Source organism: Sturnira hondurensis, unplaced genomic scaffold (genome assembly GCF_014824575.4).
Source record: "Sturnira hondurensis isolate 20B ecotype Veracruz unplaced genomic scaffold, ASM1482457v3 Scaffold0004474, whole genome shotgun sequence".
Taxonomy (NCBI): domain Eukaryota; kingdom Metazoa; phylum Chordata; class Mammalia; order Chiroptera; family Phyllostomidae; genus Sturnira; species Sturnira hondurensis.
In genome coordinates, this window is record NW_028077105.1 from 11,474,901 (window position 1) to 11,491,295 (window position 16,395).

A 16,395-nucleotide genomic window follows, 5' to 3' on the forward strand; every position below is an offset into this window, starting at 1 on the left:
TTCTTATCCGCATATGGCATTCTCTTTAGAAAACATATCTCAACCTGGGTAGGAACCTGGGCTGACCAGGTAAGTGAGCTTCTCCCAAGCCTCGGGTTCTCTTGAAACTGCTGGGTGCACAGTGAGTGGTGAGTCATGGCCCTGGGTCGTCGTCACTGGGGCGAGTGGTCTATCCTGCAGCAGTCGGAGGTGAGACCACAGCAGCCAGGGCCAGCCCTGCGCACTGAGCGAGCTCTGGCCTTGTCAGACTTGCCACAGGAGAAACTCTCTAGACAAAGTGGGAAAAAGTATTCTCAAAATGTCACAGAAAGAGGCTCAGAGGCTCAAACATTTTTAACATTAAACACAGAAGGAATCTTGGAGTTTCAGCAATGTTGATGAAATGGATCTGCTACCTAAAGAGAAAAGATGGGATCCCCTGCCCCAGGAACCTCACATGGCACTACAACCCTAAGGGTCAGGTGTTACCATGCCCAGCTGAAAGAGTAAAACACTGAGGTTCAACAGATAGAATAATATGCCCAACCCCCCATCCCTGGAAATGTTCCAGCCAATCTGAGCTAACTGCCTCTTCTTTCATGACTGCTGAACTTCAAGGAGCACCAGCACCTTGAAGCACCTTTCTGATCCTGTCCGTAGTCAGAGTTCCCACAACATGGGCAACTACTTCTTTGGCTTTGGGTTTTATTAATAAAGTTTAATATTAGTGAAATGCCCAGGATGGCCCTTAGGGCACAAGCTGCCCACTCCCTGTTCCTCTTCCGACACCTTCCATCAATAGGCTCCCAGCACGGCCAGCTCTGTGCTCTGTGCTCGGGGAATTCTGTGGGGAAGCCGCCTCGCCTCGCCATGTTTGTGGGAATGGTTCTCCACTGGCTGAGGCAGGCAGGGCAGTAACCCTGACTGGCCTCCCTTCTCTCTCAGGGGGTGGATTCTGTCTTGCAGGTAACAGTCGCTCACTCCTTGGGAGGCCTCAGGTGAGATGAGATGGGAAACCTTACGAGGACGTTCTACAAAAGGGCACCCCAATGGGAACTGTTCACGTCCCTTCTCAGACACGGGCACAGCCTGGTTTCCCTCAGTAACGGCCCTCCTCAGGACGGTTCTGCATTCTCTCCTACAGACGGGCCCCCACGGCCATCTTCTGATGGAAAAGCAGGAGGAATGAGGAATGAGAAAGTCGTGTTCCGTGAGAGAAAGTTCCAGCTCATCTGGAACCAAACTGATGGCTTAATTCTGGCCAAATGGAAGGAAGACTCGGTGTTCCTCTCCCCAGCCCTACTTTTGCTTGATTCTCCATCGTTTGTTTATGTTACTTTTACTAATTAATTGAGGAGGAGAAGAAGAGATGACCTCATGGTTTTTTCCATCCAGATTAGAGTAGAAGTTTATTGAAGTTTATTTAACCAAATTCTTGGAATGGTTCTTTTTTGGCTAACTGGGTTTTCCTGGTGGTTAGTTCCCAGAACTCAACCCTCCCTTCTGGAAACAGGCCTTAAGTTCTGAAAATTCCCCTCCTGGCCCTCTGCCTCCACCTCAGCCACACCTCCCTCAAGACTTTATCAGTGAGATGCCCACCCCGACTCCCATCTTTCCTCTCACCCCGGCTGTGAGCCCCTTCTGAGTCCACACCCTTCCAGGTCAATCTTTCTGTCTCACCTTCCTCGCTGACCCCTAGCGGCACACCACTGTGAGCCTTCCGCAACACCTGCGCTTTCAAACACCTGCCCACAGACACAGAAACAATTGTTCTACCTCCTCCTTTGTGAGGAAGGCTAACACTGGGCTTGCTCGTTCATGCTTTAGGAAGCTACGGTAAGGCCATGGCAGCTAACCTTGGCTAGGAACAACCCTAGCTCACAGGGCACCGTACTTACCTCCTGGCCTCTTCCTCAACTATTGCACACACAGCTATTCTGGACCTTGGCTTTCTCGGGTTCTCACCCTTGGTCTCCCTCTCTGCATTACACCACTCCATTAATGTGCTCCCCTCCACAGGCCCTCTTGGCAGTCTGTGTCTGCAGAAAAAGGGACTTCTCTCCAGTTTTAACCGCCTCCACCCCTGCCCTGTACTTTTGACAGGCCCCCCTCCTTGGTGAATTTCCTCCATTGCTTCCACTTCTCCTCCCCGTCCTGCCCATCCCTTTGTCTCCCTCATCTCAGTCCACAAACCTGCTTGCACTGCCCCATCCTTAAAGCAGAAAAGCCTCTGCTTCTCGCTTTTCCCTGGAGCTCCCTTCCCACCTCTCGTCTTTCCTTCAGAGTACATTGTTAACATCGTTAACGTTTGGGTTAGCAGACTTTCCAACTTCTTTTCATTCTTGAATTCTTCCACGCTGATTTTGTTAATCTTTTAGTACATGCCTTTGGTTAAACCTGCCTCAAATACTGTCTAAAAGGAGGCAAAGTTTTAAAATCTTGTCCTGTCCCTCACTACTTTAGTGAAGCTCATTTTCTCCAAGTGACCTAGTGTCAATCTGAACAGTACCTTAGGTATCATTGGCCTTGACCTCTGAAAGCCCGCCAATGGCCTGTTTGGAAGCTTACTCAGGGACTCACCCTGTGGTCTTGATGAGTCTGTGCATTTCTCAGCCTGTGTGCTCAGGAAACTATGCACAGCCTCTGTCCAACAAGCTACAATGACCAGTAATAACCACTACACTGGCTATGAACCACAGGTGTGGTAACACACGCAAGCAGGGAACTGGGTCAAGAACCAGGTCCGGCAAATGCTAATATTTAAGGAGGAAGCAGTAGAAGTGGTCCTGGGAGGAAGCCAAGAAGACATGGCAGAGAAGTAGAAGCAACTGTATAAAAAGCAGGTCTGCTCGCTCCACCCTGCAATGTAAAATCCTCCTAAGAACTCCCCATAGGATTTAGGACATTCGAACTCCTTGGGGCTGCCTAAAAGCTTTGTTTTGGGCCAATCCCCAAAATGTTCTCTTTGCTCCAGCCGTATGCTGTTATATCTCTGTCAACACCCTTTCTGGCCCCTGTGTTCATGCCGCCTGCCACCTCTCTTCTTTATAGCATTTTCTTAAAGAATGATGACAAAGGTAAGCCTGGGGGAGAATCAGCTCGGGCCAGGGTCAGGAAAGGCTTCCCAAGGGTCATGGTTAAGCTGGGTGTGAAAGGAGAAGAAGAGCCAGTTGCAGGGAGAAGGGGAGCTGGCATTCCACGGGGACAACACGTGCAATCAGACATGGCAGTTTAAGAGCAGGGGATGCTGGAAGGAGGTCAAGCTGGACATGGCAGGGAGAAAGAAGGGCCACAGAACCAGGTCACCGATGACTCTGACAGGGAATTCTGTAACAGGAACAGGGCTGCCAGACACAGGAGACCCAGCCCTGCCCCAGGGGCCTCAGGTTGAGGAGAGCAAACAAAACCTCTTCACACAGTTTGACAACGCTCGACAGAAGCCAGTGGGCCTCTGACCTGACTGTATTGCACAGGACTCGTCTGATGCGGGGGAAATTCCTGACAGGAGAATCAAAGAGCGAGATTTATTCTTCACTTAGTGGAGTGGTGGGAGATGAGAAAGAAGGCCTGAGAGGCTGGGTCACTGGGTCACAGAATAAAATGCTTGGACCTTACTCGAACGCCACTGCATCCCAAAGTATGGTAGGGGCTGCTCTAGGGATTCAGAGGGATCCCCAGACAGAGGGACATAGTTTGGGAGTTACACACTTATTTAAAGGGTATCAGTAGTAAGTACAACTAGCCTATTGTACTTCTGACTTCACAGATATGACTGCTCAGGAAAGGGCTAAGAAAAAAGAGGCCTTGAAAGACATTTAAGTCCTTGAAAGACAACTGTGAAGCGAACAGAAGTGCAGCCAGTGTGCAGATAGGGGGATATCTGGGAAGGACGTGTGCGGACGACTGAAGCTTGAGATGCACTGGGGAGGCGACACCCAGGGCTTTGGCAGGGAAGGCTTGGCCAGCTCTGCGGTTGACAAAGATTGCTATGCGGCCAAGCAGGGAAGGTCAGGAGAAGATAAAACTGACTAGAATCAAAGGCTTTGTTCAGAAGGCTACAACAGTGATCCAGCCAAGAGATGATCAAGGCCACAGCACAGACGTGGCAGTGGACGTGGGGAGAAGCCTGGACCCACTCCTCCAGCTGCAAAACCGTTCGGACCCATCCAGCAACAGTTACTCCCAAACCCAGCCCTCGGGCTTTGTTTGGATTTTCTGTCCAGTTACAAATTTGGGCTTAATCAGATTTCTTCATAAACTGAAGTCTTTAATGTCAGTATGGGCTCTTTGCAGGGTTTACCCCAAAGGAAGTGCCTAATTCAAGTTACAAGTCTCTATTTAGCAGGCAAAGTTGCCATCTCTGAAAACGAAATTCAAAGATGGTTCCTGGAAGGCAGCAGTCCTACCTAAGGCAAAAAACCCCTGTGGATTGTGGGAAAAACTGTAGTAGACCGACAACTAACTTTCACGTAGTGCAAGGGCAAGCTCACTTCCCCCCATAGGAACCCCTGGAGGTTGTTCTAATCTAATGGAGGAAGAAAGAGATGCTTGTACAGATTAACCTGCCCAAGGCCACACAGTACGTTAGGGGGGAAACTAGTCACAACCTTAGGTCAGTCCGTGGTCTCAACCAGTACGCTTCACCGTTTCCTCTATGGTCAGTCCCACTGTCTTGGCTTTACTTTTTAATAAAAGCCTGTCACTGACAAAGCTGTAGTGTTGAGGAATACAAATAAATAAGAGCTGGTAAAAAATCTGAGTTGATGCTTGGAAGAAAACAAAATATTATTCTACCATTCATACTTTAGGTGTATGGGTGTTAGGTATAATTACAGTCCATTTTATCACACAAGACAACTAGTTACAGCAGGATGTAATTTACTGTTGCCTTTTTTTCCTCTTTTTTTTTTTTAAACACAATTGTGGGGTAAAGTAAAAAAAAAAAAAAAGTACACATTTCTAACTTAAAGGCCTGAACTCCCAGATTGGTGTTACTGGTTACCAGCTGGAAGCTTTGGGAAACACCTGGTCGGAGGTACAGAGACCCTTGGCAGCTGTTCCCAACAGCAGGTCAGTAACACTGCCTCCGAGCGGCCCTCCCTCCACTCCTCTGTCTGGCTCCTGCAGGCATTTAGGTTTGGGATTATTAATAATTAATCTCTTAGAGCTTCTGAAATGAAAAAAAACCTATGTAGGTTTTTGGAGTACCAAATGTATAAGGAAGGAAGTGCATTCTACGTTTACTCAGGTCTTTTAGAAAGTCCCCTCTGTGTGATTACCTGACACTTGCTACCCTGCAAACCAACAAACTTGACCAAAATGATCCAGAAAGCAGTTCCTGTCTTACCAAAATCAAGTGACTGGTAGAAAACAAATTGGGGCCATCTATACAGAGTAAGGTATAACCTCCAAAGTACCCATGCAATTTAAAAATTATAGACAGAAACCATTAAACAATTCAACAGCTATTACATTAAAAAACACACATCAGAATATGTTATGGGACAGAGAATGGGAACTAATAAAACAAGGAAAGGAGAGAGACAGAATATGACCTAGAGAGTACTAAAACCTACATGCACACAGCCACACCCACTGCTCCCTTGGATTCCTGATTCTAAATTGAACCCATACCAATGCACTCCAGCCTAAAACCTCCTCGGGTGCCATTCTGAATACAGCCACAGAAGCCCAACAGGACAGAGCACTCTTCACTATACAGGTTATTGTCAGAAAACTACCACGTTTTAAAACCCATCTCCATGGTCCTGGGGTCCTTATATGAAAAAGGCCATTTTCCTTGCCCTCCAGATTCAATATTCTGCAATCCCAAGCAGGGGTGTCGAAACTTTTGGCATCTCTGGGCCACACTGAAAGAAGAGTTGTCTTGGGTCACATATTAAATACACAAACACTAACAAAAACTGATGAGCAAAAAAGATTTTAAGTAAATGTATGATTTTGTGTTGGGCTGCATTCATAGCCATCCTAGGCCATACATGGCCCATGGCCCATGGGTTGGACACCCCTGCAAATGAAAGCAATGGTTAGTGGTGCCCAAGTGCAACGTCCATTCTTAAGGGGTCTTAGTATGCCTTATAAAAGAAGGCTTTATTGTACAAATTTTTAGAAAAGGTGTTGTTCACAGGAAACTAAGCTAAAATGATTTATTTAAAATAAAGTTGGAAAAAATGTCAAAAAGAGAAAAATTTTATTTACAAAGTATATAACTAAATATGCTTCTTTGTCTACTTCACAAAAAATAATGGAAAAGTTCTCTTGAGATTCATTGACCAAAAACACCAGTTACAGTTAAAAATGATCACTCAAAAATAAGTAAAAACTAAAGGTTTTTATGATTACCAATGATGGAGACCTATGGCTGGCAGCCCACACCTTGGACTAAGCGGCCGGCCGATGCATTCTTTGTGGACTGAATACTGCTTAAAAAAAATTAAACAGTGGCTACTACTGAAAAATGGGGGGCACCTGACACGCAATTCTTATTTCAGCTTCTTCAGAAAATGATGGGACTCCCTAGCAACACTAGGCTCACGGTCCCACATAGCAACATCTGGTTGAAGGTAGTAGAGAGGCTCTCAGCAGCTGTTCCCTAGAGCTGGTAATTAACACTGCCTCGGAGCTTCCCTCCCTCCATCCCTCCTGCAAAGCTTTTAGGCTTTCAATAACCACAGCTTCTGCATACTTACTCCCAAATGCTGTGTGCAGCACCCATTGCAGGGATGAATTTTCCTGCCACGGAAGACAGAGATGGACGAGCTACTCTCTGAAGTGCTGGTGTTCACTCCTCCACCAGAAAGCATGGCCACCACAGTGAAGGGCTCACTTATAAAGGGGGCTCTTTTTTCAAGAGCGCAGGTCCGGCCACATTGTCACTGATTAACTCAAGGCATTTGCCAAAGCTGGTTAGTGAAGTTACTCAAGAGTAGCTGCCTAATAAGGTCCCCTGGGAAGGTAATAAGGGATTTCTAGAACTTTCAGTTGATGGGGGAAAAAAGGTAAAATGACCAGGAAAAGAATGGAAGGAAGCAATATTGCTTTAAAACACTTTAAAGTATTAAGAAAGAAAAGTGTAAATATTTATTATGTAAGTGACTAATAATCCTGTAACTGATATTTGTTCAGCAGTTTCCAAAAACTTAAAGCTTGTGTTAAACACAAAGAGAGAAAAATAATTCCCTTAGGTATTGCTTTGGAGGTCTTTTGTTTTTGTTTTTTCTTTATTAGTGACATACCTTAAAACATCATTACAAAATTGCAGTATGACAAAACAGTGTGAGACACTTAGAACTAGTTTTCCAGAATATAATTTGTATTCCGAGGTATACTTGCTTTGGCTACGTAGGGTCTAAGTTGTTCTAGAAAGTAGAGTATTTTAAAGATCATTTGACACTCTGGTCTTCTTAAAAATGACAGTCATTTTATATTTCAATTTAGTCCTAATCCCATTAAAAGCCAGATGACCTTAAATCAGGAAATTTAGCATTAACTATGGTTAAAGATCTCATGCTCGTTAACTAGACCAGTTTGGAGTTCCTTTAATTCATTTTTTTTTTCTTAATAGCATTTTGCTTGGTCTTCATGATGGTCCTTAGAACTTAGTCATCTTCCTATTGTAAAATGAGTTTACAACAGGAAGTAATCCATTTCCTTTTTAGGAGTTTACTTCTCGTTACAGAAGTAATACATGCTCACTAAATGTACAATGATGGCAAACAGAGACACTCTTAACTAAGAGCAGTTTACAAAATAGTGTATGTGTGTGGTTGTGTAATTATATTAATCCATGCATAAAGGCCAAGAAGCTACAAAAATAAAGTGTAGTTAGCTTTACGTAACAAAATTATGAGCTTTTAATTTCCTTTTGCTTTTTTGTGTTTTTCTAGTTATATAAGTCATATGCATTATTTTAATTATAAGGCTCAGTTATTTAAACATTTTTCTCTATTTCGACTAATTTATTCATGCATCCATACGACTAACCTTGAAGAGTATATTATGTAGTAGACCCTGGGCGGTTTCTAGGACACAAATGTCCGAAGACTGGATTGCTGCCCCCAGAAGGTCATGGTCCAGTAGGAAAAAGCCACAAGAAGTCCACATTTGTAGGAGGGTGGAGTGAGCACCAGGACAGAGGCAGGAGTCCAGTGGAGGGACATCAAAACCAGGAAGGGGAAGTTTCTTAGAGGAGACATTTGAACCCGTGCCCTTAAGGGAGGTGGGTGAAAGGGGAAGCCAGGCATCTCAAGCAACCCGCAAGAAGTCTGATTCACATTTCATAATGCAGACGCATAGCTAGTTATCCACATAGGGGTCAGACTAGGAGCAAGAGATCCGAACAATGTTAAATGGATAAAGAAAAGCTAGATGTGATGACGGACCGATGGATGTGGGGAGACGACTGAGAGGCAAGCTTATGCCCTCATTCTGGCTTTGCAGACTGAATGGCTGGTGGTACCAGGTACCAGGATGGAGAAAGCAGGAGGCAGAAGTTCTGGGGAGTGTGGAAAGGACAAAGATGAAAACACAAAACCCAAGGTAGAAGTTCTAAGATTTAAATGATGGGCATATAAGAAAGAAGTAATTAGGTGCAGGCAATTGTATATATATAGTAAGAAAGAGAGAAGGTCATTTAAAGGGAAACATTTAATGAGGAAACAGGAAGGAAAGACTGGGCAGGGATGATAGAAGGAAAGGGGGTATCAAATGGGGGATCGTTAATGATGTCAAATGCTAGGACATCAAAGTAAAACAAGAACAAAAGAGTGCCCCTTTGTGTAGCACCTGCTGGAGAATGACTATGAGATTGTAGCATTCTAACCCAAATCCAAAGCAGCAGGATGTTTAGGGAAGAACCTGAGTATTCGGAATGCTATATGACTTGATTACAAAGCTAATTTTGGCATCCATTGACTAAGCCATGAATTCTTTGTTAATTCAATACATTTTCATATTTATGAAACACTACATTTCTCCACAGGCTTTAGTCTGCAACATTTCAGAATTTGGGAACTGAGATGGGTTGCTACTTAGCAGGGAAAAAAAGTGCCACACTTCCCAGCTTCCCACCAATGCCTCTGTGCGTGTGGGTTGCTCACCAGACCTGTATAGGCTGGGAGAGGACTGTGACTGCCAACCTAGGGAGAGATCATTGTAGGGTGTACTGTTTGGGGAAACAAGAATTTAAACAGGTAGAAAAGAGAGGGGAACCACTTGAGTTTAGGGGTATAGTATTTAAAAAATGTGCCAAGCTACAAAGGTCCTAAACGTGTTGGGTAAAACCCATAAGGTAACCAGTCTCAATAAAACTGCAGATTCAGGCAGATCAACTAAAAGCTAGAAAAGGCCAGTGTGCAAAAGGGCTTTAAAAACTAACAAGGGGTTTAAACTTTAATCCTGAAGGTTGAAGACATTTTTTGCAACGAGGTGACAAGATCAAACTATTTTACAAGATTTTTGTGGCATAAGGTATAAAACATTTTAAGTGGAGGAACTAGAGAATAGGAAATTGCATTGAAATACATGGTGTTGTGTTGATAATAAAGAGTCATGTAACATAAGATAACTGGATCTTGTGATACTACCTTCAGAGAACAAAATTTTGTGCATTTGTTAGTTTTTGGCCAGATAACCACTGCAGCCCATGAAAGGTCATTCTAATAATGAGCCAATGCTAGAACCAGCCTGTGACTAAGCTAAAACATCTAACAACAGAGAAAGGACATTTTAGTCAAGCTCTTTCCACACCATGTTCTGAATTAGACCACTCACCATTCAGTTAATGAGCACCCCTGGAGTATCATCCAGGAAATGTCAGTCGCCAGCCCATAATTGCTGAAGCACATTTAGTGAGATGAAAGGTACTTCAGAAAAATCCAAAAAGATGAATACATTTGGGGATGCTGCAAATTTTCATCCCCTCATTAACAAGAAATGACTTTGAGGGTAGGAAGCATTCCTTTCCCACTCCATTTCCGTGATCTGTCAGTGACTCTCAACCTTTTTCTTTCTTTCTTTTTTGATTTAAAATTTACTGTGTATTTTTCCATTACCATTTAGTCCCCTTACACCCCCCTCCCCCAGCAATCACCACACTGTTGTCAACCTTCCTCATCTCATGGCACACATAAACTTATTACTAAAATTCTGAGGCACATCAAAAATATATTATTTTCCAATCTGAAAAAAAGATAGAAATTTTGATTGCTTTACCAAAAAAAGTAATTATCTACCCTTTTTTACTCAAAAGTGACTTGTTAAGAAATCGAGTGCCTGTACTTGTATACAAAGATTTCTAATACCAAGAATTAACCAATCAGGTGCAACCTTTATGTGACACGACCAATAAGATACCACGCTATTATCTGACCTCTAAATTTATGGTTTAAGACAGGGCATTCACACCAGACACTGTTGTTGTGCTGGCGGTTGTCATTTTTTAAATTAGACAGTCTAAGGGAAAAGAAGTCAGTGCCCCTGATGAAACAGTCAGGTATTGCAGGTTTTAAAAATTCTTGTGGTACAGCAGCATGCCTTTTGCAGCACACTAGCTGAAAGCTGCTGGACTAAACAAAAAGACATAATTAACATTCCAACTGCCTGCTGTGGCATCTGGTTATGAGAAAGGGATTTGAAATCTAAGAGATTTGAGTAGAAACCCTAGATTTGACATTTTGCCAGTTTGAGCAGAGCAGTTTCTACAGTTGTGAAGGGGGACTAAAGGTACGTGACTCACAGAGCTATCATGAGCCTTAACTGAGAGAGCCCGTGCAGAGAGCCACCCAGAGTGCCATGCCTTCCACGGAGTCCAGAAGGGCACTGGTGTAGGGTCCTGCCCGCCCTCTCAGCTCTCCCTGTCTTAGAACTGGAGAAACAGATAACTGAGCAGGTGAGTTAATCTCTATGACGCCTCCCTTTGAGGTTTTAAGAGGGGTCATCCTACTTTGGCTGGTGAAGATACCGCAGAAGCATCTTTGTAAAGGCATGTGCTCAAACAGAATAATCTGATGCATTTTCTCTAAAGTTGCAATTCAAGCACCAGAATTATATTAGGGTCCAAAGAAGCTTAGACTCACAGTTTAAAACTAAGGGAGATTTCAAATAGGTGGGTCACCTATTCACAGAAAGCTCAGTACTCACGATTTTCAGGTTTTACTCCAAAGATTCCAAAACTAATAGTGAATACTTTTTAAGGACAAAAGGAAAACACAGAGTTAAAAGGTAGCTCCTGACACAAACCAGTCACTTCTAACAATACAATGTAGCTTTGATGTCAAAAAAAGTTACATACATGGTCTTCGCATGCACCCTTGCTATTGTCAGCAATGTGAAAAGGGAAAATCAATCATAATTCACACTTACTACAGTAAAAAACTGAAAACCAACAGGGTTTGGACTAAAACAGTCTTTAAATACATACATATATAAAGCGATAAAGACTATACATATATATCCATATATATGGATAACCAAATAATATCAAAGTTAATATGTGATTAGAGATAAAAAATTTTTAAATCAATTATATTCTACTATACCAGTAACAGGAAAAACAGTAAAGAAAAGAAAAGAAAACCAAGAAATTCCTATAAAGGTGTATCAAGGGAAATAGGAGCACAAAACTCTATTTTACATAGAGCTAAGAATGAACTACGGAACGTATTTCACTATGAACACTTTCTTGCCTATGGGATATTTCCATTGGATTTCTTTGGGGGAACTGCTGACCCATGGAAAAGGCACCCTTCCTAAATATCAGGGCCTTAAACACTGGGTTCCCTTCTCCGGGCAGGGCAACTGGGGCAAACTCTGGGGAGTGCACACACTGCGGGAACCACTGCCACTGCTCACAAACTGGATCGGAGAGGCACATATGCTCTACGCCATGCACAGCACCTTTTAAAAGGTCAGACACTTGTGTGTTCTTGGTACATTACTCATTTTAACTTGGAAAGCATTAAAAAATCCTATTTTAAAGTGCTTGGGAACTTCCATGATTCTTGACATGTAAGAAAATATCATGCTTTCTAAGGAAATATTATGCTTTCTAAAACAGAATAAATTTAACATGTACGATGACTTTATTATAAATGTGGGTGGGCACAAAATATAACTACTCATTATAAATCTAAGGGCTTGCTCCTCTTAATTAAAAGCTGATTAGAGAAATATGGTACTTTAGAAATAAAAATAAAATATATATATTTCTATATCAAGATATAAATAAATTTATTACTAAAGAAATCATGTAGAATAAAAACCCTCAGGCCATGACTGACTATATCAAACAAATATTATAGAAGAAGCTCTCACTCAACTTGAAAATAAAACACTTGTAAAGCTACATTAGCTTCCTTTTTCATTTACCAAAATGATAAAAAATCATACTACTTAGATTTCCCAGCATGAGGCAAAAGGGCATTATTATGCTGGTGGTGTGATACCTCACACTTCCATGTGCAACATGCATTTAAAAGCCTTACAAATATTCTCTGGCTTGGTAAAACCACCTGAAGGATTTTGCAAAGGCATTTAATGTAGCATTACTTATAATGGCAAACAATTTGGAACACCCTAGCACCCAAGGCAGGAACATGACTGAATCAACAGGGAAACACAATGGAGGCGCTAACTCTCTTGTTCAAGTGCATAAAATAACACAGTTACTTTATATGGAAAATGTGTACAACTCACAAATAGGGAAAAAGCAGATCGCACAGAGCAGAGCCTGCCTACTCCCTTTGCTTATCTGTGTGTTCAAGTGTTGCTGAAATTATCCTAGCATAATTATTTAAGCTAAAAAATGTTTCAAGTGCCCTCTCTTTCTCCCCTTTTCCCTCTTTTACTAGCTTACTTATTACACAAATCACACTAACTAATTAATTCAGCCTAGATTAAACATTGATGCATGACTTGGCAGATTCTACATAATTCCTGCAATTTAATTCCATTTCCATATTATTTACTTAAGAAGCTGCATAATATGAAATCAATTATTATAAAACATTTCAAAGATTAATAGGACATAGTAATTGGAAAAAGCAAGTTTTCATTTGAAAAGGAATTATTTGGTGCCGAAAAGGTAACAATCTCTTAAAGTTAAGAAAATATATAATAATTGTTTTTATATGGAACAGTACCCAAATCTTTGGAATACAACACATGTTAAGTCTCTAGAGAGGCCTAGGAACTCTTCAGAAGCTCCTCAGGGCATGGTCCTCGTCTTATTTGTCTACAACTAGCCCAGTGCCGGCTGAGACACATGAACTCAATCACTGTGGGTTTGAATATGATCTACTCACTTAACACTCACCATGACCCATTTTCCAAATTAAGAAATCATGTTTCTGCCCTGGCTGGTGCAGCTCAGTGGATTGAGCATGAGCCTGTGAACCAGAGGATCACGGTTTGATTCCCAGTCAGGGCACATGCCTGGGTTGCAGGCCAGATCCCAGCAGGGGATGCAGTTCTCGGCAGGGGGCACACCAGAGGCAACCATACATTGATATTTCTCTCCCTCTCTCCTTCCCTTCCCCTCTAAAGATAAATAAATAAAATCCTAAAAAAGAAGAAATCATGTTTCAAACAGGTAAAAGGGCCCACAGTTCCTAAGGATTCTCCTTCATATTGTCTCTTCTACTTCAGATACCTTCCAGCACTTGTGCAAAGTGAAGAGGCAAAAGTAAATGCTCGTCAACCACCTGGTTGTAGCACGACAACCACCTGGTGCTCCCACATGGTCTGTAGCTGTCCACTGGATGCAAAGACTCTGGAGTTTCCCAGAAACTGTAGGCCAGGGTCAGCCATCACCTGTGTTCTGCCTAGGGCTGCCCAGCATGAGCTACCAAGCAATCTGCACATAGCTGTTAACTTGCGCTGGGCTTGGAGGCTCCCATGTGAAGTCAAACTGTGATCCAAATTTGGCTGATGCTAGTGCCAGTCATAGGGCCAGTTAGCCAGAGGTATGGTGCTGGAGTTTCACTGAGGCCAGCTGTTGTTTGCTTGAGAGGATTAAGGAAGATGTGAAGCTTGAGCTGAGACTAGCCATTCATATGGAAAAGCCACTGCTAACAGTTTGGGTAAGCTGGTAAATTGGGTGGGATGAGTTGGGTGGGGCATGAATTCATCAGGGCAGAGCCAACCATGTAAGCCAGGCTCAACGGAATCTCAGATATGGCTTCCACCTTCTGGCTCTGTGGCTCAGAAAAGGAGCAATGGCCTCTAACCGCCTTTGTGTCTTAGAGAAAGCGGTCCCCCAGCTCTCGCCTTGAAACCAGACACTTTGTTCCTCCGTGTACGCCACTGCTGCCTTTCAAGCAGCCACCCCAGTGCTGGAGCTCAGAGGAAATAAGTCTGAGTAAGTCCATGTGCAGCCCTTTTAAAAAGTACTGCTTGGGATTCTAGTAGTTACTTTCATCGACTCCAACCCCACTGGTTTCGCAGCCAGAAGTTATCTCTCTGGGGACTTATCTCTCTGGCACTGGAACCTTGGGCTGGGGGCCTGGTGTTGGGTTGGGACTCCTCTCTCCTGAGATATCCCTCCACCTGAATTTTTATCCAGGGATATACCTGAATTTTTATCTACTGCCTGTGGGTGTGCAACCCATCTGTTCCATGTATCCATGTCTTCTGCCTAGATAGACGAGTTTTCTTTAGTTCTGTAGTTGTCAAGACACTCATTCACCTCGAGTTCTGACAGTTCTGAGTGATGGTTGTTCTATAGTTTAGTTGTAATTTTGATGTGGTTGTAAAAAGAAGTGGCCATGTTTACCTATGCTCCCATCTTGCCTGGAAGTCCAAATACAACAAAGTTTTAAGTAGGCAAATTCTAATATGATTGGGCTATTCTGGCTCATAGTCACTTTCAGGATGGTGTGCAGGCCCTGGTCTAACAGTACAGTACTTGACAGTGGTTCTCAGTTTGAAGTGATTCTGTCCCTCAGAGGACACTTGTAAATGTCTGGAGACACTTTTGGCTGTCACAGCCGGAGAGGCGCTACTGGCATCGTGGGTAAAGGCTGTGCATGCCGCTAAACATCTTACTACTCACGGGACAAAAAGTTACGCAGCTCACAATGTCTATAGTGCCCAGGTTGAGAAGTCCTGTACAGACAATTAAAATAAGGTAGAATTATACCCACTATCCTCATGTGTAAATTAGCATCAAGAGTGACGATCTGAAAAACCTGTGATGTCCCAGGTGTATGTCAAGTTCTGGACACTTTGTAAATCTCCCAAACACACCACTGTTATCTTGGGCTGATTGAAGAGAAAATCAGGATTCCACAAGTGGCCATGGAAACAGGGTGCATTTAAAGTTGACATACACTTAATCCCCAGCAAAAGTGATCTTGTCCCAAGGAGTGGGGGGTCAGTGTGCAAGAACTAGCAGCATCTGGGATCCACGGTTGTCTTAGATCTTTGGACAAGTTCAACTGACTTAAATAAAAACAATATGTATTCGGGCAGTTTTAACTACTTTTTACCTCTAATTTTTAAGATCTAAAATTTGATTACAAGTGTCGCACTGAAAGCAAAGGAGACAGACTCTATGCAGCTTCCCATCCACCTTTCCCTGCCCCCGACCCTCCCCATTTTCTTACTTGGCAGACTATTCATTTAGTGATGGGAGGTGAACAAGCTGAAGAGCACACTGTAAATGCAGAAGGGGCATTTTTGGTAGAATTAACTTCTTAGTGATAGTAACAAAAAGTAAAGAGCACAAACATTTTTAAGAAGCATAGAGAGGAATAGGGAAACCATTTACCAAGTCGTGTCAACACCAAAATATTATTCTCCTGTGACAAGGAGCTTTGGCTCATGAGCAGATGACAATAAGCTGCCACGCCTGGAAGGTCTATGAGAGGACACTGTAACCCAGAACTGGAGCCACTGCTAGGGTGGGAACTCAGCCACTGCTGAAGCTTTAATGCAGGTAAAGATCCACTTAAGTAGAAAGGCAAGTAGAAATGCGTGGTTTCTTCTAGTGAAGGAATCCAGAGATCACCGTCAGAGTAAGAAAATCATTGCATGCTACTTCTTGGTCCCTTAAGGACTGTTGAGCCTTAAGTCCTAAAGAATTGCATACATTAAAAATAAACTTTTCTTTTTTCTCACTGTGCACCTGGAGTTGTGAGTGGGAATTAACTATAAGATTTCTCCATCTTTCTCAATCTTAAACTACAGTGTGGCTTCCTTTGGGGTATGTTGAAATGGGAATACATAAAGGAGCAATTAAAACAAAAATTTCCAAACATAGACACAAAAAACCCATCATTAATACAGAGAGATATGATGCCTCCCAAACAATCTTTGGTTATTTAATAGTTAAAGAAAGAAAACTAAGTATTGCCAGGTTATTTGTTAGCCAAAGACAGATAAGTCAAGGACATTACC

At 42.8% G+C, this 16,395-nt stretch overlaps 1 protein-coding gene across 6 annotated transcripts in view; it reads right to left on the reverse strand.

Moving 5' to 3' along the window:
• NCOA7 (nuclear receptor coactivator 7) overlaps positions 1-16,395 on the reverse strand; it is a 141,737-nt gene that overhangs the window by 23,744 nt on the left and 101,598 nt on the right. Inside the window, exon 1 of one of the 6 annotated variants that reach the window (XM_037045817.1) lies at positions 6,690-6,793. The exons of the other annotated variants lie outside the window; for them this stretch is intronic. Within the exon in view, the coding sequence (XP_036901712.1) occupies positions 6,690-6,715 (26 nt within the window). The 5' untranslated portion in view covers positions 6,716-6,793. Of the gene's footprint in view, positions 1-6,689; positions 6,794-16,395 lie in introns of those variants that run through there. 6 annotated transcript variants of the gene reach the window in all.